The sequence below is a fragment of the Malaya genurostris genome, chromosome 2 (genome assembly GCF_030247185.1).
Source record: "Malaya genurostris strain Urasoe2022 chromosome 2, Malgen_1.1, whole genome shotgun sequence".
NCBI lineage: Eukaryota > Metazoa > Arthropoda > Insecta > Diptera > Culicidae > Malaya > Malaya genurostris.
The window spans coordinates 1,596,928-1,621,052 of NC_080571.1; the positions used below are offsets into that span (position 1 = coordinate 1,596,928).

A 24,125-nucleotide genomic window follows, 5' to 3' on the forward strand; every position below is an offset into this window, starting at 1 on the left:
TTTCCTCCTTATGAAAAGAGAAATTTTAATCTTGGTCCAATTTGTACCCTGCTGAGAAAGTTAAGAAGATCTCGAAAAGTGATTGATGGGGGTGCACACCTAGGAAGCAGAGCGTTGGTTCAATAATCCCTTTGCGGTATGTTGATCCTTAGTTTCGACTTCTTTGCCGAATATGAGAGCACATCAGCATTACACTTTTAATTCCCAACCCCTGACGTCAAGGTATTATTATGAAGCAACAAAGCACAAAAAATCGGAACGAAAGGTCACAGTCAAGTTTTAATGCTAGATGTGCAAAGGCTACACTTTCAGGGTTTGATTTGATGTAATTAAAATTTCTCCGTTGGCGAATAAATGACGGCTCAGGTTGAACAAATTGGTGCGAAGTTTTCATCAGAATTTTACAGTTAGTGTTTTACCAATCATAGATGCGCATCGGTTTCATCGTGAAATAAAAAAAAGATGGAAACGGAAAAAGGATACTGAGTGATTAGCAGGTGGAAAAAAAGGTTTCACAGCAAAATTCTTAAATCATAAAGTGAATGTTAAACAACGCACAAAAAATAGTGAATATCTTTAAATCGCAGTAGGTGTCGGATATCAACATTTCTTGCATTCGTGAAAGATATTGCACAGTGGTCCAAAACGGGAGAGTAGCGAGATAAATTTAAATTTTCTCTAGTAAATATTATTTCTTTGGGGTTGGTGTCTTCGTAAAAGTTATTTGTAATCCGTTGGCGCATCATTCGAAGTGACAGGTTGCTAGGGCAGGCCATGTTTGAATAGAATCTGGTGAAATCTACACCTCGCAGCAAAGTTTTGAGCAATTTTACTGAAAAAACCACTTTTATAACTCTACATTTGAGGCTTCAGTTGTCTCATTCAAGACGATTGTATAAAATTAATAAATCGTAATACTTTTTTACACCAACCAAATTAACAAAATGATCCCCACCGAACTGAGAAATAATTTTTGAAAAATGCTCTCATGTTCTTTATGTATGGGAGAGTGTTCGGTTACCGGCACACTTTTCTTTTAAACTAATATCTTCTGACTAAGTGCACATTATGCGGACATATATACATTAATGGAAAGCTAAAGTCCGTAGCTAACAACTGAATAAGAATCTAAGTTGATTCAATCGATTGATAAAACATTATTATCGATTTAGTAAAGTGATGAATTTTGGCCATTTCAAAAAGGTGTTCGGTTACCGGCAACCCAAAAAATTTTGCTAAAAATGGAAAAATATAAGTTAAAACTGCAATTATTCAACAAAACAACAAATTTATTTTTTTCGGAGGCGTTTTGGACGATTGTCTGATGGTGACTTCGCCTTGGCTCTTTTGGCCAATGATTTGGATCACCACGCCTTTGGTGTTGATTTGGCCGGTCTTCCACGTTTTTTCTTAGCCGGAGCATCTTTGGCCTATTTTTTCTCGACAGCAGCCTGCATATCACTAACGATTTGTCGAAAAAATGGGGTACCGGTAACCGGTAATTTTGAAATTGACAAAAAAAATCTTTAGTTGCGAAAATTTTGATAGCATCCGGTATTAAATCACGAAATAGATCGATTTCACCTCATAAATATTCAATCCACATACCTTTCCAAATATGCTATTCAATTTAATACTATAAAATAAGTCAATTTTTTTGTTGATTTTCGGCACAAACAGAACGTGCTGCTATTACACACACATGACATTTGTCGGAATGAAGTTATCTGCTTTCTGTCAAAAGTTACGGTGGAATGCCGGGAACCTCTTCCACTACAATTATCCTTTAAAATTTTGTAGTACCATTTATGAGCGAAAAAAGTTGTTCATGAAAAAGCCGTATTTAAAATCCAAAATAGAAATGGCGTCTCGTCCTCTTGTGCAATTCGTGCAATGCACAACCGGTCAAATTGAAGGAATTAACTGCATCCCCATCCGCATTCAATTATTTTTTAGATTCTTTATTTATTCGATGAAAGCAAGTCGGATGATACCAAATATCATCACATTACAATATGCACAAATTCACCCACAGCTACTTGTGCATGGTGGTCAATAATTGCTTATGCTTATAGTAGTTCAAAACAAATGGCTGTCTCAATTGCAACGTCGAAGCGGTTTTACTGATGAAGCTACTGACAGATTCAATCGTGGTGCAGAGTATTGAATTCTTCTATTGAATCTATCATACGAAATAAGTTTAATAAAAAAATCCCATCCAAAAGTATATCGTTATTTCAGTGTATTGAAAAACACTAGCGAATATCCATTTCTCAATCTTTAGTTTTCACATACAACGAATTGTTACATCTGATATCATACCACAACCCGTAAATTTTGTCACGAGACGCCACTGCAAAATTGTATTATCAGGCGCGGAAGTTTAAAATACCGTTTTGTTGTCAATAGATGGCGCTTAAGGGGTAATTTACAATCTTCAAATTCAATTTGTTTGGCACATTTTTCTAGAAACAAAAAGATGTTTTTTCTTGAAGATTCATCAAGCAGTAGCGTAGAAAAATGCTTTTGTGGCTCCGGCGAACGACGAAAATTAGTTTAAAGTCGGATATAAATAAACTATAAAGAAAATAATGGCTGGTTTCCTCAGATTGTAAGTAAAACCTTAAATTTCATTTAAATATATTTCGAAGCTGAAGGGCAATTTCGCTGATTGAATTCCCTCCCCACTTCTTACTATCATATTTGTTTACGTGGTTTCGATCTGAAATCATACTTTTATCTCGTGTTAAACATGTCGTATTTGAAGCCAAATAAAGAGCATGATTTTTTGCTAAAAAAAGGCATCGGAAAGTTATCGAATTCTTGGAGAGACTTTGATGATCTTTCTTCATCCGTCAAAACATGTGAGCACCGGTTTCAACATATTTTCTCAGATAATTCCTGCCACGAATTTGGCCGTATTTTTGACAGATTGATTCAGCAATATTCCCCAAATCAAAAATATCAGCAATAATGAATTTACTTGCTGAAATAATTGTGCTGATAGAAAAAAGTGGGTGGATAATGTCAGAGTGGGTGGTAATTGGATGACGTGAATACGAATAAAATTAACACGTTTCTTCACACTTCTGAATATATAAAATCATCCTGATAAATAGATAGATCGTGTGAATTGTTCAAGATATCATTTCTTTATTTTTAGAATTAAAACGGTGTACCTACGCTAAAGTAAGAGTAAATCACGACACACTTGTAATACATAAATTAATGAGACGAGACAAAAGAAAGTAAAAAAATGGTCGCCTGCAGAAGTACCACTAGAATGAATGAAACGTATAAATTTTTACATTTTATACCTACTCCGTAGGTAATGCGAGAATGCAATGTCACCAATTGCACCGAAACCGACACCCGAGCACGAGAAATACAAGCAAAAGTCATTAGTGTTTGATACTGGTTGGTACAAAAAAAAAATTTAAAAAAAAACTATTCTTTTGAGTGATTTGTACCTATTTCATAATACTGAAAATATAAACTGTTGATCATGTTTTCAATTGCATGGAGCAAAAATTATGTTGCTGGGTTAAGTACAACTCGTTCTTCTTTCCATTTTCCACAGGGTGAATTTTGAAAAGGCGCCCCATAGAAAAGTAAGTCGTATTCACGACAAAAAAAATCAATTTGTCTTTTACGTCATTTATATCACTATATCTATTGATCGGCAAGCCATTTTCGATCACCTGAGAGCCATAGGAAAAATTAAAAAGGTTGAGAACTGAACAAACGACAGATAAAACAGAGAAAAAAATCGCGCAAAATAATTTGTTTGCAGCAGGCGTGAAAAATTTTCATTCTCGTCAAATTTTTTCGTAAAAAATAGTTTCCGCCAGTTATTGAGATCTCTAAATAAAAGACGGGTGGTTAATGTCAGAGACATAACTGGATGACAAGAATACGAATGAAGTGCTTTTCTACATTTCGGAAAATTTTTCTTTAGTTTGAGCTAATTCTAGGCTTACTTTTAAAAGAAGTAAATAAATTTAATAGAAATACATACAATACAAAACCAAGAGGTCATAAATTTATTCTAAGAGGATACAATAAAACCAAATTTCTTGTATCTGCTCCGTTTTGGTTGTTTGAATTTGGATATTCGAAATTCATAGAAATATTAAAAAAGTATTGTATGATATTCATAAATACTGATCGGATTCATCAACTCATAAAGTTGTAGCGTAATTTTTACTTTTCGTATTATCTATGGGAACTACCGTGTATTTGAGTATTAAAGAGTTTCTAATGAATCACTTAAAAGTATAGGTGATCAGTCGACCACAGCAAGTATCACACTCAGCATTCACATTTCTTGCTTAAAAGCCGAGATTTCGATCTGTAGCAAAGAATGCAAAATTTCGCTATAGGCGAGAGAATCAAGAGCATTTTGATTATACATCGAATGCACAAATATGTCTCCTCTCGTATTACTCAATGAAAAATACTCATGGTTTATATACATTCAGAATCAGTGCCAGTTTTACTAGCGTATCGTAATACTTAATTACTGAAAATATTCCGAATTTCTAAGTATCGGTTTTGACCGATTGGTTCAATTCATTTATCAGGAATTTTGCGCGCCTTGTTTTGGTACTGAATTTCACCTTCATGCTCGTTCATACCAAACATTTTAGAAAACTTCAACTTTGAGTTTTTTTAGTTATCTCATACTACTGAAAATTTTATCATAGATTGCTGAACATATTTCCATAGTAAAGCAAGTCGTATTCACGACAAAAGTGAAATCGAAAGGGTTAAATTTACACGTTCTTTGGTTTTCGTGGTGTTAGAATTGAATTCGGACTGCTGACAGGATTCCGTTCTGCCTGTTTACACCGGTTAAACGGGTCGAAAAACGAAACAGTCATCCAGCGAATACGCAATGCCGGGTGGTTTATTCCTACCGCTATGTAGCCGCCAGCAAATACATCCAAATGGAAAATTCCGGCATGGAACAGCAAGATTGTTCCTGTCAAAAGACAACGCACGAATCAATTACGTTTTGCTTTTGCGTTTTGCGCATGATGCTGTAGTTCGACGGGGAAACTGTGTTTTTCTTTATTTTTCACTCTTGTGTTAATAAACGCTATTATATATTTAAACTCGAATTTTGAATTCATAATAGATGGCAAGTATTTTTATATGGTCTCATCGCTAGCTTAGAGCAAATCCTAGACCCCTTACCTACCCATATCTTCAACTACGCCTATGGAAGAGAATAATAAGTCGTTGTCCTTCCGGAAAGTAGGTAAAGCATAAACATTTCCTCTCTTCCTCATCCTTCATCCTTCCTTGTGAACGATTGAGGCGCTGGCAATGGTGGCTATCAAGTTGTTGAAATTATCAACTCAAAAAAGGGCCCGCTCTGTAGGAGCTCTTTGTTTTGAAGACTCTTAGGGGCTCACTGTCAGTCTGTGATTGATTTCTGAAATCGGTGAATATTTGTATCGTTTTTAAAATCTGTGCAGCATATTCAGAATCTGTGAAACTCATATTCAGAATCTGTGAAACGCCAAAAGTGCCACATATCCAAACGTGACAGAGAGAACAACAAATCTCAGAGCTGAGCTGAGCAATTCCTTCTTTTCTTGAATCTGTGCAGTAACTCATGTGTTATGAGATGTGTGTAAATTTTCTTTTCGAATATGGACTAAGGAAGAAACAATTAGAGTAGATTAGTATATCAGTTTAAGATTCTTTTTGATTATTCTAAAAATGTTGAGGCAATAATCGTTTGTACCGCTTCAGACATGAAAGACGATATAGAAGAGCAGGGCCAAGATCCAAGCGGATACAAAACGAAATTTTCAAATGTTCACTGACAAAAATCTGAACACGATGATGAAGATTGGTAAGATAAAACAAAGGAGTGACTTGTGCTCCCACCAACGGCCACAAAATGAAAATGAAATATGAACAACTCGATTATGTTTTCCAATCGCGAGTCCGAATGTTCCGACAGAATGTCAAATTTTCTTTCTGTATTTGGATCGACCTCAACTTTTCCATATAAAGTGGAAGATGTGCATTTGGTCGGAATGATTCGAGAAAATCGAAATACAGATGTTCTGCAACTACAGTATAAAGCAGGGGTGGAAATAAGCTAATTTTTTGATTCACAGTAATCATTTCGTGTCACATATTTATTGCAGATATTATAATAATTTTGAAATGAATGATTTTTGATAAATTTTGGTTTTACTTAGAATACAAAAATGTCTTCATCGTTATCAGTATCACTGTCTGATTCGGAATTAAAAAATTGTGTACAAATGGTGCACAGAACGCGAATTGTCACTGAGAAAAAAAAATCAAAAATGGAAGGAGTAAGTGAAAAAGCCATGCGAAATGCAATCAGGAAGTTCGGTGAGGATAACACCTTTGAGGATAAACCGAAAACGGGTCCTGCTAACCCTCAGTTAGATAAACGTATACTGAAGGCGTTCGAGCAAAAAAAGGAGGTTTCAGTTCGGGATGTGGCACTTCGAAGTCGAATGTTCTTCGTGCTAAAGAAGGGTTGAATCTTCGAATCTATAAGAAGCAGAAACAACCAAAACGTAGTCCGAAACAAGAAGCATCGATCAGGCCGAGGGTTCGAAAGCTGTACAATACAATTCTTGCTGGAAATTTGAACTGCATAATCATGGACGACGAAACTTACTTGAAACTCGAATACAAATCCTTGCCCGGACCACAATATTATACGGTGCGAGAAGGCAAGCGTTAAACCAGTCCGATACATCGATTGAAGTCGAAAAATTTGATAAGAAAGCTATGGTCTGGCAAGCAATTTGTAGCTGCGGTAAGATTTCGAAACCCTTCATCACCACTGCTTTAATGAACAGCGAAATATACATCAAGGAATGTTTACAATACCGACTTCTACCCATGATTCGAAACCACAAGGATCCTGTTGTATTCTGGCCAGATCTTGCTTCTTGCCACTACTCGAAATCAACGGTAGAATGGTATACTACCAAAAATGTCACTTTCGCCCCAAAAGATATGAATGCACCAAATAGCCCACAACTTCGACCAATTGAGGATATCGAATAAAATTTGAATACCAACACTTGTGAATTATTTACAACGAAATCAAAGTGCGTCCATACTTTCTGGGACAGTTTTTATTTAAATTAATAATTTTTAAAAAATGATTCGAAAAACAAAATATGCAATGTCGAACTACATTGTTACCGACGATACTAACAACACTTTTTCTACCACTCTGCAGTAATATTAATTGCAACAACTTATACTTGCTTATGTCAATTTCAACCAATCACGAGCTGGTCCGAAACTGGTCCTAGAAGTGGATTAACAGTTGTCAGGTCCTGTCCTAGATTATAATGATAAGATAAACATGTCCAATCACAAAGCGTGTTATGCAGCTGATTATTATAATATTATCCTATGTAGCTAGAATATCATACACAGAAGTAACAGGAGTGCAGGATTTTGCTACGCCAATTCAAACGCACCATTCGAACGCTGCGCCAAATGCTACGTCAAATGCTGCGCTCTTGTTACGTCTATAAATCAAATTCTTGTCAAATAGCGATTTATTAGTTTTAATCTAAATAGTGCATGAACATCATCATCAGCATCAACCAGCTGGAAGTAAAACAAAATCCTATGGCGCTATAATCACTATTCGGTGTTGTATATTTTTGTTACTAATTTTGCATTGCGTTTATCTATTGCGCAGTGAAAACTGTTAAATTAACATTATCAATGTGATTACGATCCAAACTCATTATTTTCAGAAACCCTTCATCTAGCATTCATCTAGCATTCATTTCCCATCGTTTAGTATTCATTTTATCGCGAATTAAACAAAGGTTGCGAAATCGAACACGGTTTGTATCAAACAAGAACAATTTTTTTTGCGTTGAAACTTCGTAAACCGTACCATAGCGAGACCGGTATTTTTCCTATCTCGGGTGATGCCAGAAAATGTAGGGTTTAATATTTTAACAAAATTGTATGAATGATAGATTGTGATCGGGGACTTATCGAAGAGTTAATTAGCACAGGTTTCGATGTGTATTCTCATGCGACTAGAGCACTCGAACCTCGCCCTTGGCTAAATGCGCTGAGAACATACAAAGCGTTGTACATTAATTTCTACCGCGGTACATAAATGCGCGAACGAGTTTTTGTGAGAGCAGCTAAAGCTCTTCGCCTGCGCATGGTTTGTCTCAGCACAATAACAAGAGCGCGTATGTATAAGGTCTGCTGCTACTCTGTGTAATATACAGTTCCCACAATTAAAAAAAAAATAATCACAATTTTAGTTTTTTACCCAATTTTCAAATTCACAGTGTTCGGTTTTTTTATTAACAATCGGAAATCTTAATTCACTTTTTCGTGCGCAAAATGGGCTTATTTCCACCTCTGGCTATGAAGTATTTTGAACTGGAATCTCAATTCTGTGTCGCGCGATAGATTGGAACGGTTCCAGTTTATTTATATTGTCCATAGTTGTTGTAATGATCATATTGTGAATTTCCGGCACCGTTTGCTGATGCATTTAATACTGAAAGATATTACTCTCGTTCGTATAAACATGCGCTTGAAGTTTACACACAGAATAAACAACATATCTAGGATCCCAAATCTCATACACGTCCAAATCACCAACTCTGTAACACACCTATGGAAGAGTCTGATGAGTCGTCGTCCTTCCGTAAAGTAGATGAAACATGATGATATCTTCTCTCCCATTTTAGCTACTAGGTTTAATTGCTTTAAAAACTCCTGAAAGATTTATTTATGTTGCAATCGATCCTTCTTTATTCGTCAGATTGAGATTTTATCCATCTAGATTTGGGTTGCAATTGTGTTGCTAACGGACACTTTCAAGCCGTCGTCATGCAAAGCTTTCAAATTGGAAAATCTTTGGGAACTTTGGGAGTATAATAGTCACACTTTATTTCCAAATCAATTTGTCGATTCCGATTGTTGTATCAATTGCAGAAATTTATTCCATTCTGTGAATAAATTTGGTAGAAACTAAACTAAGTTTACTCTTGTTTTCAGCTCCGACAGCGCCGGGCTTCGGATGAAAATCGCCATCCCTCGAAATCAATCCAACTCAACGCCGACCCCATCGCCTTCCGGTGGGATCGGTACCAGTACTGCTGCCACAATCAACACTCCGAATCGTCCGGGATCATCGGCTAGTGATGTACAGAAGTTGGCTCCTGCTCCGGTGGTAGCATCACCGATTAGTCCGGTACTAGCAGCGATGAGTGCAACCGCGAGTCTCGAGAAAATTCGTCCAGGAACAAGCTCTTCATTGTCTAAACCGGAAAGTCGCACATCGACTAGAAAAAGTAGTAAAAGCGATTCCAGTTCCGAGAGTTCGTCGTGTTTCTCAAATTTCAGCGACAGTGACAGCGACAGCAGCAGCTCCGACAATCAAGCGGACGGCAGCAAGAAAGATGACTCGGCAGGAACTGGACAGAAAAAACACAAATTTGTCAAGAGGAAGAAGGTAGAAAGTCGAAGTGAAATATTTTCTTAGATCAGTAGAATTTAATGTCCATTGTATTTTACAGAGCAATCGAAGTGTATCGACAAGTAGCAGTAGTGAAGGAAGTGATGAGTCCAGTGTTTCAGATTCCAGTAGCGATGAGAACCAGGATAAGGATAGAGATGCCAACCAGGATGCGTGCCCACAGAACAATTCAGTTCCAGAGAAACTGCCTCTGTCGGATGTTAATCCGGCTTCCTCGCATCCCGCATCAGGTTCGATGCCAGATGCCGATGCCGGTTCCTCATCCGATAATGAACTTCCTGCGCTGGTGAATGCCGCGATTATGCGTGTGGCCGAAAGTGGTTCTGATGGTGAAAGCTGTCGCGGAACGCCATCGGCTATTCCTCAGTACACTTCTAGTTTACTTCGGGATTTTGTGGCAAAAACCAGTATGCTCGGTAGTGGAGGAGGTTCCGCAGAAACGGCAACCTCCGCAGCTTCTGCAGAGGTACATAAAATCAAGACTGAATCACCCATCCCGAGTCAAGGTGGTAGTGCAAACATGATGGGCTCTAGTAACAACAGCAACAGCAACGCAGTTAACGCAAATGGACTAGCGTCTAAGCCGGCGCCAATTGTTCCTATAAAACGAAGAGGTAGGCCCCCGAAATCAGCCAGCAATACGGCACTCGTTGCTGCTGCGAAAGCTCCTACTCCAACGGTTAGCGAATCTCCTGACTCGGGCATACTTTCCACGCACAGTTCCACAGGTTCTCCTAAAACGGATAAAAAAATTGCAGTGGCCAACAGTCAAAAGCGACGCACCGAAACCGAACCATGTAGTAGCGGTGCTACAAGTAGTAAGAATGCAGTCGTTGCGCCACTGAATAAATACACCATAGCTAGTTTGGATCGAAATACCTACGCGACGGAACGAGTCCTCTATCCTCCAAGAGGCAAGAAAAAGCCAGGTAGACCCGCTAAAGAGAAACAACCACCGGCAGCAGCCGCCGAAGACAATCTCGATCCGTTGTGGAAAAAGATCGACATCAGCCAAAAGTTTCATGAACCTCGGCTCAGTGGCTATAAAAGTGATGGCGGTCATTCAACGATTTGCTGCAGTAAACGGTTGGCTTCGCAAAGTGGTTACATTAGCGATTACGGTGGCAGCAGTCATCGGAAAAGTCGTTTATCTGGCTACAAATCGGACTGTAGTACGAAGTCGAGAAAAAGTTGTGGCTACAAAAGTGATTACAGCGTCAAAGCCAAAAGCTGCGGCTATCGAAGTGACTGCAGTACTCGCCAACGGAAGCAGGTTCGACGGAAACGACGAAAGAAGTTGGTACCGAACAATAATAATTTGAACAATAAAAACTTTAACCAGAGCAGTAAATCTTCGAGTGTTAGCGAACAGGACATACTGCAGCTGGCCGGACTTACGTTGGGGAGCACAAGCGAGGAAAGCAGCAGTAGTCAGGAGTCTTTACTATCCGTTAATGCAGACGCCCCATTTAGCAAAGCACTTCAAATCTCCAACGATCAATCGAACAGTAAAAACAGTAACATACCTACTCTTTTGACGGCGAAGAATCGTGTCAATCATTTGCTTCCAATTAATAACTTCAAGGGCATTTTCTCTTCGTTGAGCCGTTTCGGAAGCGCTGACACTTTTTCTTCCAACATCAGTCCGAAGAATTCATTCGCTGCCTTCCTCAAGAGCAATCGCAATAAGGATAATGGGAAGGTCAACGTACGGAAGTTACCCCTGTCCAAGGCCAACGTTATCAGGAACTCGGAGGAGTGCAGTAAACGGTTTCAGCGAAGTACCAGTCAAGATTTGCTGAGTCGAATAACGAATGCGGATATCCCGAAAGCTTCACCAGCCAAATCAGTTTGTTCCAAACGAAGTCGGCGGAAGAGTTGCCATAGTGACCGATTGGATACGGCTTCCGTCAAGAGTTCCGGTACGACCATTCGTCAGCGAAGGCTAAGTACGATGAGCCGATGTAGCAGTAGATCTGCCGGGTCGAGACACCCCTGGAGGAAAAAGAAAAGGAAACGGCTACGTTCCAATTCCGTAGCGGGGAAATCGTCGGCCGACATCAAGCTAGGAATGGAAATCGAACGATTAAATGAGTCGTTCGGTAGTCAGTGCCGCATAAGCTCAGAGGGAAGAGCGAAGGACGGATTGCTGGGTATTGGGGCAGCTGCATTAGCCGGTGCGGCTGCCAAAAATCAGCAGAAAGGGCGTTCCACCAAAAAACGGAAGGCCTCGGAACATGTGGAATCTCCGTCGTCAGCTGCCACGGGTACAAAGCGACGCAACAAAAAATCTCTACCTACGCAGAGTCCTGACGATCACAAGTTGCCACTGAAGAAGCGACACTATCTACTAAGTGAACAAACGGCGAAGGGAAATGATAGCGGAGCAGAGAAGGACGAGACCAAGAGTCATTCTGTGATTCATTCGTGTGCTGCTGCGAGTGGCCGAGCATCGACATTGACGGTGGCTTCAGGTTCATCGACATCTGCCTCGGTAACCGTTTCATCCAAGGATCTTACAAAAGCTGTGACGCCAAAAAAGCGACATCTCCTAAAATCACCAGAACCGGTTATCATCGAGGAGATCGTTCAAATCAAATCTAGCGATTCTCCGTTGCCGGTTGAAGCCAGGTTGGCTGCTGAGCTCGCTGCCGTCGATACCGGTCATAGTCATCCGAAAAAGAGCGAAACAATTTCTAGGAAGAAGAACCGGTTGGAAGGTCTGGTATCGAAAATACAACCGACGGCCACGGTTACTGCGATTCTGGCAGATAACAATATATTGGCAGCAACCAATCATCGCTCGACGCCCCATGCTCGGCCTACTGTGATCCACACGTCTTCTTCCTCAGCTGCCAATGCGCCTCCACCGGGAGTATTCGAGCCAACGGTCGATCTGGAGCTTTCGATTCCTGCTTCAATTCCTTCTCTGATTGCCAAAGTCGAACTATTGGATAGTCCACGATTGAAGGAAACTATTTCCAAGCTGGAAGGTGAGGATATTTCGAGAAAAGGTTCCGAAAAAGTAATTGAATCGCTTCTTACCAAAACAGGAGCCCATCTGTTGCTGAAGAAAAAGCGCAAGAAACCGAATCGAACCGGTTTTCCCACAGTCAAAAAGAAAAAAAGGAAATTGGTTGAAAAGGATCCGTCCGATGAGGAACAGAAACCGGAGGTTGGTCCTGAATTGTTCGATTCTTCCAACTTGACGAAACATGTGCCATCGGAAGCAGAGAGGGCAGCTAAAGAAAAGCACCACAAAGAAGGTCCAAAAAATTGTGACCGTGTGCCAAAGGAGGGTGAACCGACAGATACTTTCATCGAACGGAACACACGTCCCCGTTTGTCGGTGGTGAGTCTGGAACGTTTGCAAGGAAAAATTCCGATGAGTGGACGGGAACCGGCCGCGACTCCAACGGGTAGTTCTGGACGAGGACGAAAATCAGCTCTTTCTTCTGCTGCAGAATCCCCTAACGCACGAGGTGCTCCTGCAGAAAGAAGGCAACTCAGAGAAAAATCCAGAGATAAAAGTGAACCGGAAAGAAAAAGTTCCAAATCAAAAGACAGGAAATCTCGTCTCGGGGCAGAGTTACCGGTTAAGCTACCAGACAAAGATTTGGCAGTGAAAAGTCACAGACAAAAAGAAAAAATTGTCGTTATTCCGGACAAACTTTCCAAACTTCGAGACAAATTTACGGAAACACCGCGCCTTGAAAAGTCGTCTAAACGAAGCGATAGGCCACCGGCAGAAGCACTCACGGATAAATCCACTAGAAAGAAGGAAACTCTTCCTGAATCTCATACTCCAAGTGAAAAGGTTTCGCAAAGGCAGAAGGAAGCACAGGAAGAGTCGTCCAAGAAAAGTTTGAAACAAACGGAAACGGCCGAAGCCTCTCCGAGTGTAGCGAGATCGAATGAGAAATTAACGAAAAACAAGGAGAATAAGTTACAGACCATGAAAGTAAAGGCACTGGCAGTTCCTCCGAGTGTAGCGAAGTCAAACGAGAAAATGGCTAAAGAGAAGGACAGCAAATTACTGAGTCCTAAACAAAAAGAGAAACTTCAGCCCGAGTCAGAAGTGCATCTGAATGTTGGTAAGTCGAACGAAAAACTGGCAACGAAAGAGAAAGAAAGAAAATTACTAACCTTGAAACAGAAGGACAAACATCCAGAATCGGAAGTTTCGCCGAGCGTAGAGAAATCGACTGACAAACCGGCGAAAGAAAAGGAAAATAAACTACTTTGCTTAAAGCCGAAAGAAAAACCGTCGGAAATTCCTACGAGTGATGTCAAAACAAGCGACAAAACGACTAAAGAAAAGGAAAATAAGCTACCGCTTCCGGCACCGAAGAAAGCGAAAATTTCCACTGAAGCAAGTGCTGCCCCGCTACCGGTGCGCAGAACCCGCAGCTGTTCCATCGCTCTAGACTCGATGGAGTTGGCAGCGAAGCGGAAAGCCAGTCAAGACAACGAAATCGTACTGAAGAATGCCGTCATCAAACTGCAACCTTGCATGATATCGAACGAAGATTCCGACAGCTTAGATTCCATGCCACTTCTGAAGCGTCTCCAATCTCGCTCAATATCCAGACAGCAGAAGCATTCGATTGTTTCCGAAACTCTTGTAACTTCCCCCAAAGCACCGAGTCGACTACGAGGCCGGCCACGGACCGCATCCCCAATACCTGCTGCCGAAACTCCTCCCATCCCCGTTACACCGACCTTGTCCGAACAGCTGAGCAAGCTGAGACGATCGCGAATGAGCGTTGTTGACACGGCGAGACGTCAAGAGGTAGACCATACGCCAGTAGCAATGCCTTGTATTAAAGAAACTAGGTCGGCTGCCGCAAGGAAATCTTTTACTAAGGATCCACCCGCGGAACAACAGCACTTGGATATTCCACCGGTGAAGATAATCATTTCGAAAAAAGACCAGAAAGCAGTAGCTTCAGCCGTTGCTGTTGAAAAACAATTTGAAACTGTGAAGAGTCCACAGCCGACCGATATAGTAGAAATGAACGAGGATCACTCCAAGAATCGATCTTCGAGTAGAATTGATATCGTCCTGGACAAGATTAGAAAGGAACAGAAAAAACCTGAGGAAGTTGCAAGTGTTAAGCTAAAACGGATGAAAAGTGACGAACCCAAGGCAGACGAGGAAAAACCGAGCAAAATATTGAAAAAGAATTCCACGGAACTGACCGCACAGAAAGTGGTTGTTCCGTTGGTTCCCGTGGATGTGCATAAATTCGACTTAGAGGAATCTATCACTCAACTGTCGAAGATACAGCCGGCTTCATCTACGGAAGATTTGGAACATGATCCGCTTCCGGCGGACGAAGGACCACCGGATTATTTCCGTAACGAGACTCCCTCGCCAGCTGTGGATGGTAAAACGAAGAAAGTGCCTCGTAAAAAATATATCACCGCCGGGCTTTTCTCCGATTGCTACAAAGATGACGGCAAAGTGTCTGGTCGAAATATTCCGAAAGTACAACCGGAAACGCTTCTACCGCCACCGGCCTACTGTGAGCGGTTTCTTCGTAGAACCCAACGGGACTTCCAATTGCCGTTCGATCTGTGGTGGTTACACGACAACGGTAAACTTACAGCCCGACATACAGTGGCAAGTTGGAACTACAGAAAAATCCGAACGAACGTTTATTACGATGTCAAGCCGAACCCGTCTACCGATCATCCGCAGTGTAACTGCAAGCCGGATAGCGGCTGCCAGGACGATTGCCTAAACCGGTTAGTATATGTCGAATGTATGACGGAAAGCTGTCCCTGCGGAGATCGTTGTCGAAACACGAAAATTCAGCGGCACGAGTATGCACCGGGATTGGAACGGTTCATGACCGAACAGAAGGGTTGGGGCATTCGTTCGAAGGAGGGCGTTAAGAAGGGAACATTCATCATGGAATACCTGGGAGAGGTTGTTACCGATAAGGAATTCAAGGAACGGATGCGAACAATCTATCTCACCGACAATCATCACTACTGTCTGAATCTCACCGGTGGCCTTGTAATCGATGGTCACCGAATGGGTAGTGACTGTCGCTTCGTTAATCACTCGTGCGCCCCAAACTGCGAGATGCAAAAATGGTCCGTCAATGGGCTCTTTAGAATGGCCCTGTTTGCATCCCGTGATATTCCAGCCAATGAAGAATTGACGTACGACTATAACTTCTCGTTGTTCAATCCATCCGAAGGACAACCGTGCAAATGTGAAACAAAGCAGTGTCGCGGTGTTATCGGAGGTAAATCCCAGCGAATCAAACCGCTTCCGGTGGTCGTCGAAGCGAAAAACATCGCTGAGGCTGTGGCTGTTTCAACAACCGCCAATCCACCAACGATTTCGACCACCGAAACAAGCCCACGAAGTGCTGCTCGTTCACGAAAACGTCAAGCAAAGAAAAATGCTCCACTAACGCAGCTCAACGGTCAACCATTGCCAAACTTTGTTGCACCGACGGTCAAGGAACGCGCTCTGATCGTGGAACATCATTGTTTCCTGATGCGAAATCTCAACAAAATACGGAAACTGAAGGATCGTTCGCCGGAACATCCATCGTCGCAATCGGCTAGTCCGGCTCCCGGGCAAGTGGCGGGAGTCAACGGGAAACCATCGCTAGCATCACAGATATCTGCCCTGCGCTGTCCACGGAATATGCGTACCCGCGGGTTGGCATTCGTCGAAGATGATCCCGAACTGGAGAAGATCGCGCGGATTGCTGTGGCGCTGAAGGAGCTCTGCATCGAAATCGCCAGCTTGAAAGGTAAGTTTTGATAAGGAAAAACTGTTCAAATTATTAGCATACTAGCCATACGGAACCTGTACATTCTTTCTGAGGATTCCAATTGCAGTGAATTAAAACTAACTCCGATATTGTTTAAAAATCGAAATTAGAACTACCTGCCGTGGTATTACTCTTTTGTTTAACTCATCAGTTTCTGTACTCTACTGAACTTATGAAGTGATTCACATATAGTTATGAGTGGGATACAAAAGTTTTCCGGTGAACAGGAGCGGGTCATTTCGTCGAAAGTCGTTTGACCGAAAGAGTAACTTCACCGAAACAATTTCCAACTGGAATTATTGTACAGAGAAAAAATATCGCTTAGTTTCTAAATATGATAAAACGATTATAAATACAATGTAGTGAAAAATCAAACTCTGGGTATTCATAAAAAGGTTTTGTTTTTATGACTCCTAGCTAATTGATGTTGCGCAGCCGCATAACCGAAGCCAAGACGGTTTTTTTTCTAGTCTGCGCTTCATTAGATACTGATAGAAAGTGAAAATGAGTCATTTCAGAATGAACCAAATTAAAATTTATCTGTTCTAGTATGTTCGAATTCTTTTTTTAAAGATATTTTTGTTGTTCAGGCCTATTTGCGTACAAGGTTTACGTGGCCGATTGAGCCGATTCTTTAAATATTTTTTTTTGAGTTGGATCTCGTTGTCACCCGTTTTTCTAGGGGGAGAGGAGCTTCCATTTCCCTCCTGCGAGGATTGAGGGGCACTTCGTTCGTGGTTCGTCTCGTCTTCCATTACCACATCGATGGTATTGTTGTCGATTTCCGCCTTCTTTTCGTTGTTAGTTGCTGTAGATGCACCTTGTTGTATATTGGTTGCAATTGCTGGTTGGTTGGAAGGTAAGTTGTTAACTGCAGCCGGTGTACTTTGTTCTATTGGGGATACATTGGATGGTTTCGTTGAAGGGGATGCTTCATTGTTGTTGGCGGCTGTCACAGGTGTACTGGGGTTGCTTGGGGTTTGTGTAGTTATCTCCTTGTTGTCCTTTGGTGTAGTTGTCTCCTTGTCCAGTTTATCACATGGCTCACCGTAGTGAACAGCTTTTTGGCAATATTGACATGTGGCCATCTGAGTGTCATAGGTAACAAGTGATTCGCACGGAATTCTTGTATCTTGACCGAAAATCACATAAGAAGGTATAGGCTTTTTCAAGTGTATGCGTAATAAACGTACACCATTTAGAATACCGGGGAAAAAATCTTCCACTTTTCTTTTTCGATAGAGAGAATTTCTCCGTATTGGGACAAAGTTTTGCGAATATATGAATCGGTGACGCTCATGCACACGCATTTCTATAGCACTATCTTCCATATATGCTGGAATGCTGTACTTAATGTTCTCGTGCTCCACATAGTGCACATTATTATTGTATTTTGCGAATTGAATTGCATCCAACTCTTTATAAAACTGGATGTAAACAACATTATTTGTCTTATTGCATTGAAGTAAATGCACACGTTTAATGTCAAGATGCATTTGCTCTTTAAGCAAACCTTCAAGTTCTCATATCGAAGGTCGAATTTTGCACTGCCTGAAGTCAACAACAATTGTATTCTTTCGTGTCGGCGGTTGCTTTTGTTCGTTTGGTTCACTCGTTTCGAGGTCGTTCTATTGTTCGCTACACAATACTGTACTTGGTTTCTTCTGTCCCGAACGTAAGCGGTTTTTGTTTTATCGACTGGCTTGGATGAGATGTAAAACCGAACTGATGTTCGAATTCTTATCTAAAACTATTCTTATGCCGTTTTTCATTGAAAAACACCGGTGGCGTGGATTGCTCTGGTTTTGCACTTTCGAGCAGAAATGCAACATTCTGACGGTGTTTCATTGCCATTTCTGCTCGAACTTGCAGACTTGGTTTAACTTATCCGTGGGGCTTGACGGTATTGCAAACATCATCAGATACAATCTATTTGCGTTCAGGAATCAGAACAAGTTGGCTCAAATGGCACGTTCTACCAAGTGGATGAGGCTGCTCCAGGCTCATTTCACGACAGTAGACACCAGCACCAGCACGACCATTCATCAGAGAACCGTCCGTATAATAAACTTCATTAAGTTCTCGTTCCAAATAAACAGTCAACCATTCCTCACGAAGAGGATCGCTCACATTGAATGTTTTGAAAGGAAAACTGCATGTGAGAGTTAGGTCACTAGGAGCGAGTAAATACTCATCCCACGTAACCATTTGAGACCACAAGCGAGTGTGGCTAGTGGTATAATCTATAGGGTTACTGTTCCAAAGCCCTGTAACCTTAAGACGGTATGCACAAGATAATGCTTCTTGTTTTAGGAACACATGTAGTGGTTTGATGCACAGTAGCGCCTCTAGAGCAGCAGTAGGAGTTGTCGTGAATGCTCCCGTCATCGTTGTTAGGACCATCCTTTGGAGATGACTCAGCTTTGACTGAACTGGCGCAAGTTCTCCTTTCTGCCACCATACAAGACATCCATATGCTAAAATTGGTCTAACAATAGTTGTGTAGATCCAATGAATGTATCTGGGTTTGAGTCCTCATGAATTTCCAAAAGCTCGTCTGGATTGGCCGAAAGCCATGCAAGTTCTTTTAATCCTGAAGTCAATGTGAGCAGACCAATTCAGTTTTGAATCAAAAATAACCCCGACGTAATTAACTTGATCGACCACAGTGACCTCCGAACCGAAGAACTGTAACGGACGAGCTCCTGTGATTATCCTACGATGAGTGAAAAGCACCAACCTGAAAACACCATTGTTCAACAGATCGCAGGGCTTGTTGCATTAAATCAAAGAGAGTGTTAATGCTTATACCGGTCATCAATATATGATAATCGTCGGTAAAATCATAAGTCGGAAATCCAAGGCTATTAAGTTTCCTTAACAAACCATCAGCGACTAGGTTCCATTAAAGTGGGAATAGTACACCACCTTGAGGACACACACATACACTTAGCTTTGTAATCTCTGCTTGCCGAAGCGAAGAACAAGGAAGTCGATTGCTAAGCATTGCGTGTATCCAGTAAGGGCAAAACCCAAGATATTCCGTTCACGACTGCATTGTTTAACCTCCTGCAGCCATTCAGTCCTCGGCACGGAAATACACCTTAACTTAGGAGTTCCTATTTTTGTGGCCTTTTACGACATGGAACAGGAAACCAGTGGATCAATTCTTGGTAGAAAATAATTCCGCCGGATGCCACACGGCTTACCTGTTTGGTGGACTTATACCACCGGTACAGGTGGGCCGTAGCATTATTCTTAGCCAGTTTGGAAACCGCTACCGACACTACACGGCTATCTAGACTGCTCAGAAAGGGAAGTTGACATTGATGGACAACTTCCATGGATGGCCGAGCAGCCGAGGATTTACAATTTAATAAAGATATGTGTTACAGTTTTTAGCTTCGTTATTGAATTAAATTAATAAGATATGGAACGACTTGAATAAGATGTTGATTGCATTACGCTCCAACATCCGGGCTTGGAGAGGCCGGTAGGGCTTAACTGAGTGAAGTGGGAATTAAGTGGAGTGAACGTATCCCAATTGGGTTTCACACGATGACAACAAATGAACGGTAAATCGAGTCCATATTTGACGTTTATTGAGGGTTACAATGGTGGTGCAACGGATTACTGTGGAATGAGATAGAATATTGTAGAATAAAACGAAATAATAATGATTTAATTAATGAGCAAACCACTGATAGCTGTCAAACGATGTTCTTCCAGTTTGTATTGTGAGGATGTATCGTTTGGGACCTGATGGGTGAGATGATGTGTGAGTGAAATGTAAGAATAAGTGCATGCAAGAATGGTAATAAGAGCCACCGTTTCAGCTCAGGACTAACGATCGACCATTAGAAGAGATAGAAATTGGGTAACGGTACCCCCATTCATCTCAAATCCATTAGTCATTTCATATACAAGAACCATTAGTTATAGTGAGATCTGTTATCTCGGTTTGATAGATTATTTTAAGAAGTAACATGAAATTTGGAGCATTTTGCTTCGCTAAAACAGCAGTATTGAACCATTTCCGCATTACTTTTATGCGCTATTGCTTCTTAGAGACGAGGCAAAGATTTTGTATTTGATGTTATCGCTTGATTAATTGAAAGTCGAGTAATCGGTAAAATAACATGGTGACTCTACTAATGAGGTGACTATTGGCACACAAATTTTAGTTAGAATCTATTAGAATAGAAATAGTAACTCAATGTTGTAATACTTGCGTGTGGAATACATGTAGGTATGTATGCATGTATGTATGTATGTGTTTTTGTGTGTATGTACAATATACATTTTACCGTGCCTTTGGGTGCGTTGTATCAAATTGGTAGTGATGCATTTCGATTGTGAGTCAGTGTACACCAGATGCTCAAAAGTGCCTGAGCGGATGGTAACACTGTCAAGGATCAACCGAAGATAACGAAATGTGAACATGCTGTAGTAATACTTATGGGACCCAAGTGTCAATATAATTTAAATAAAAACGCATGTCCTCAGTTCTTTTCCGTCAAACCTTCATGACCGGCCTTACAAAGATGTTATTAAAAAACACTAATCCTTTTTTTTCGGAAATAAATAAATAAATAAATGAGAATAAATAAGAAAGCTGAAAAATTGGAAAATAAGATGCGATATAAGAAACTATAAGGAAATCTTTGAACTACATAAAATTCGAGGGTGTAAAATTTATCTAGATTCGTTGAAAAATCGCTGAACTATGACAACTCGAAGTTACCGTTCAAACTTTTTTTAAGCTTGATATTTGGGGTGTTAAAAACAATTAAAAAGAGCGATTCTATCCTATTCCAAAAACCGGGCATTTTCATCTCGCAAACCAGGAAAACCGGGAAATTGAAATCGGCAATTCACTTGCCACCCTGCATTAGTCATCTCGGATACGAAATCCATTAGTTAGAGTGAGTTTTGTTGTCTTTGTTCGATATATTGACTGGGATGAATTTAGCAGCATTCGCTTCGAGTTTTCGCATCGCTATAACAGTAGCATTGAACAAGAGTCGAAGCAAAAATTCGATTGTATTCGATTTTATTACAATTCATTCACCGAGAGCCGAGTGATCGGTAAAATGCCATGGTGACTCTACTAATGAGATGACTATTGGTACAATAGCCGTATGTAATATTTTATTCCAAGCTCCTGGAATCTCATTCCTAAATTCCCCCGAATGCGAAGAGTCTAAACTTCCTCGGAGTCGTAGTTTCTCTTACTCAGATCAAGAATTCCGAAGTAATGTTTTCAGAATGTTTATAAAAAACCGACTGATTCTAACGCTGTTTGCTTTTGTTTCCAGATGAAAAAGGTCAGCTATATCAGAACCGCTTGGCACCGCCATCCAAGAAGAAGGTCCCACTGTACTACGAACGAATTCCGCGTCCGATCGATCTAGCCCAGATTCAGTCTAACATCGAGCAGGGTTCGTACAAGCAACCGAAACTGTTCGAAGATGATCTGCTCATCATGTTTGGTAATGCAGTTAAATACTACGGTATCAATTCGGCGGAAGGAATCGCATCGCAAAAACTGAAGGAACACTACTACACTTGCAAGCAGCGCCAGGTGGACAAACTGATTGCTTACGTGGGGGAGCAGAATGAGCTACTGAGAGGATTTATTCCGAAGACAGAACCGGAAACGATTGTCCCAGTGAAAGGTCGGGGCAAGTTCAAGCAGGAACAACCGGAGGATATTATTCGATGCATTTGTGGTCTGTTCAAAGACGAAGGGTTGATGATTCAGTGTTCCAGATGTTTGGTTTGGCAGCACATTGAGTGTACGAAGGCAGATCCAGCGGTGGATAATTATCTTTGTGAAAAATGCTTACCTCGGTCAATAAACTACGAAATTCCTCTGAACGATTTTACAGAGGAAGGATATCAGTACTACATTTCACTGATGCGAGGAAATCTGCAAATTCGTCAAACCGATACGGTGTACGTACTGCGAGACATCCCAATGGCTCCAGATCCGAACAATCCGGAAGGTCCTCCGAGAAAGCATACCTACGAAACCATCGGTAAAGTGGACTATGCTGAATGTGATATCTTTCGGGTGGAAAGCCTCTGGAAGGATAAGGAAGGTCGCCGGTTTGTCTACGGTCATCACTATTTGCGTCCGCACGAAACGTACCACGAACCAACCCGACGATTCTATCCCAATGAGGTGATGCGGGTACCACTTTATGAAGTGATTCCGATAGAACTGGTGATGGATCGTTGCTGGGTGCTGGATCCGGCCACGTTCTGCAAAGGAAGACCAGTGGACAGCTCCGAACCGCACGTTTACATCTGCGAGCTGCGAGTGGATAAGAGTGCTCGGTTATTTTCGAAAATCTCCCGCCATGCGCATCCGGTTTGCATGAAATCCTATGCATTCCACAAATTTGAGGAGAAACTGAAAATTTCCAAGACATTTGCGGTAAGTACGGAAGAGTTGTTGAACTAACTGTGATTCAAATCAGCAGTAGAAATAAGCCCATTTTGCGCACGAAAATTCTAATCAAGATTTCCGATTGTGAATCAAAACACCGAACACCATGAATTAGAAAATTGGGTAACAAAACTAAAATGGCGATAATTTTTTAAATTGTGGGAACTGTATAATACGGGTGTACGTTATTTGGCCGAAATTTATTTGGCATAAATTTGTTTGGCATAAATTTGACTGGCATAACTTTTGATTGGCATAATGTCTTTTGACATAAAATAAAAAGACATACTGTTTCATTTGGCATAACTGTTGTTTGGCATAATTTTCATTTGGCATAATTTCAATTGTGCATATTTTCTTTAGATATTCTATTTATTCCGGGAGTATTTCCGATTAGTGCTCGATTCTTACTCTCGATTTTAAAGCGAATATCTTTGTTATGTGTTTATCAATGTGACGCAGCCACATAAACGAAGCCAAGGAGGCTCGGTGGCATTCAGCCACCGAGGCGACGCCGGCTGAGTCGGCCGCCGACCCGCCGTCGGAAGCGGCGGCCCCCGCACACAAACCTGTAATCCACTCGTTTGCCCGGTCTATTCAAAGCTAGGAGCTATCCCTTGGCCTCGCATTAAAAAACCGCAAGGCGGCGAAGCCGCCTTTTGAATATATTTTCTAGTTTTAGACCACAACGAGGACAAGGCAACCTCGGCGGCGCCAAGCCGCCGAGGTAACGCAGTCCGAGTCGTCCAATCACTAATCGGAACACTAATCGGAAAACCTATAATCCAAGTGTTTCAGGCCGTTATGTATTTCAACCTTTTAAATCACTCCCAGAATAAAACGAATCAAAAGAAAATATGTACAATTGAAATTATGTCAAATGAAAATTATGCCAAACAACAATTATGCCAAATGAAACAGTATATATTTTTTATTTTATGCCAAACGACATTATGCCAAATAGATTTATGCCAAACAAAAGTTATGCCAAACAAATTTATGCCAAACAAAATTCGGCCAAATAACGTACACCCGTATAATACACAGAGTAGTAGCAGACCTTATGCATACGCACTATTTTTATTGCGCTGAGACAAATTTGTTCTCATTCTCAGAAGACAACCATGCGCAGGCGAAGAGCATTAGCTGCTCTCACAAAAACTCGTTCGCGCATTTATGTACCGCGGTAGAAATTAATGTACAACGCTTCGTACGTTCTCAGCGCATTTAGCCAAGAACGAGGTTCGAGTGCTCTTGTCGCATGAGAATAGGCATCGCAACCTGTGCTAATTAGCGCTCCGATAAGTCCCCGATCGCAATGTAACATTGATAC

At 41.1% G+C, this 24,125-nt stretch overlaps 1 protein-coding gene across 3 annotated transcripts in view; it reads left to right on the top strand.

The window, feature by feature from the left end:
- LOC131432726 (histone-lysine N-methyltransferase ash1) overlaps window positions 1-24,125 on the top strand; it is a 44,416-nt gene that overhangs the window by 12,947 nt on the left and 7,344 nt on the right. For 2 of the 3 annotated variants that reach the window (XM_058599197.1, XM_058599196.1), the window contains exons 3-5: window positions 9,058-9,514; window positions 9,579-16,317; window positions 21,657-22,780. In XM_058599197.1, the coding sequence (XP_058455180.1) occupies window positions 9,058-9,514; window positions 9,579-16,317; window positions 21,657-22,780 (8,320 nt within the window). The remainder of the gene's footprint in view (window positions 1-9,057; window positions 9,515-9,578; window positions 16,318-21,656; window positions 22,781-24,125) is intronic. The other variant, XM_058599198.1, reaches the window with a different exon arrangement.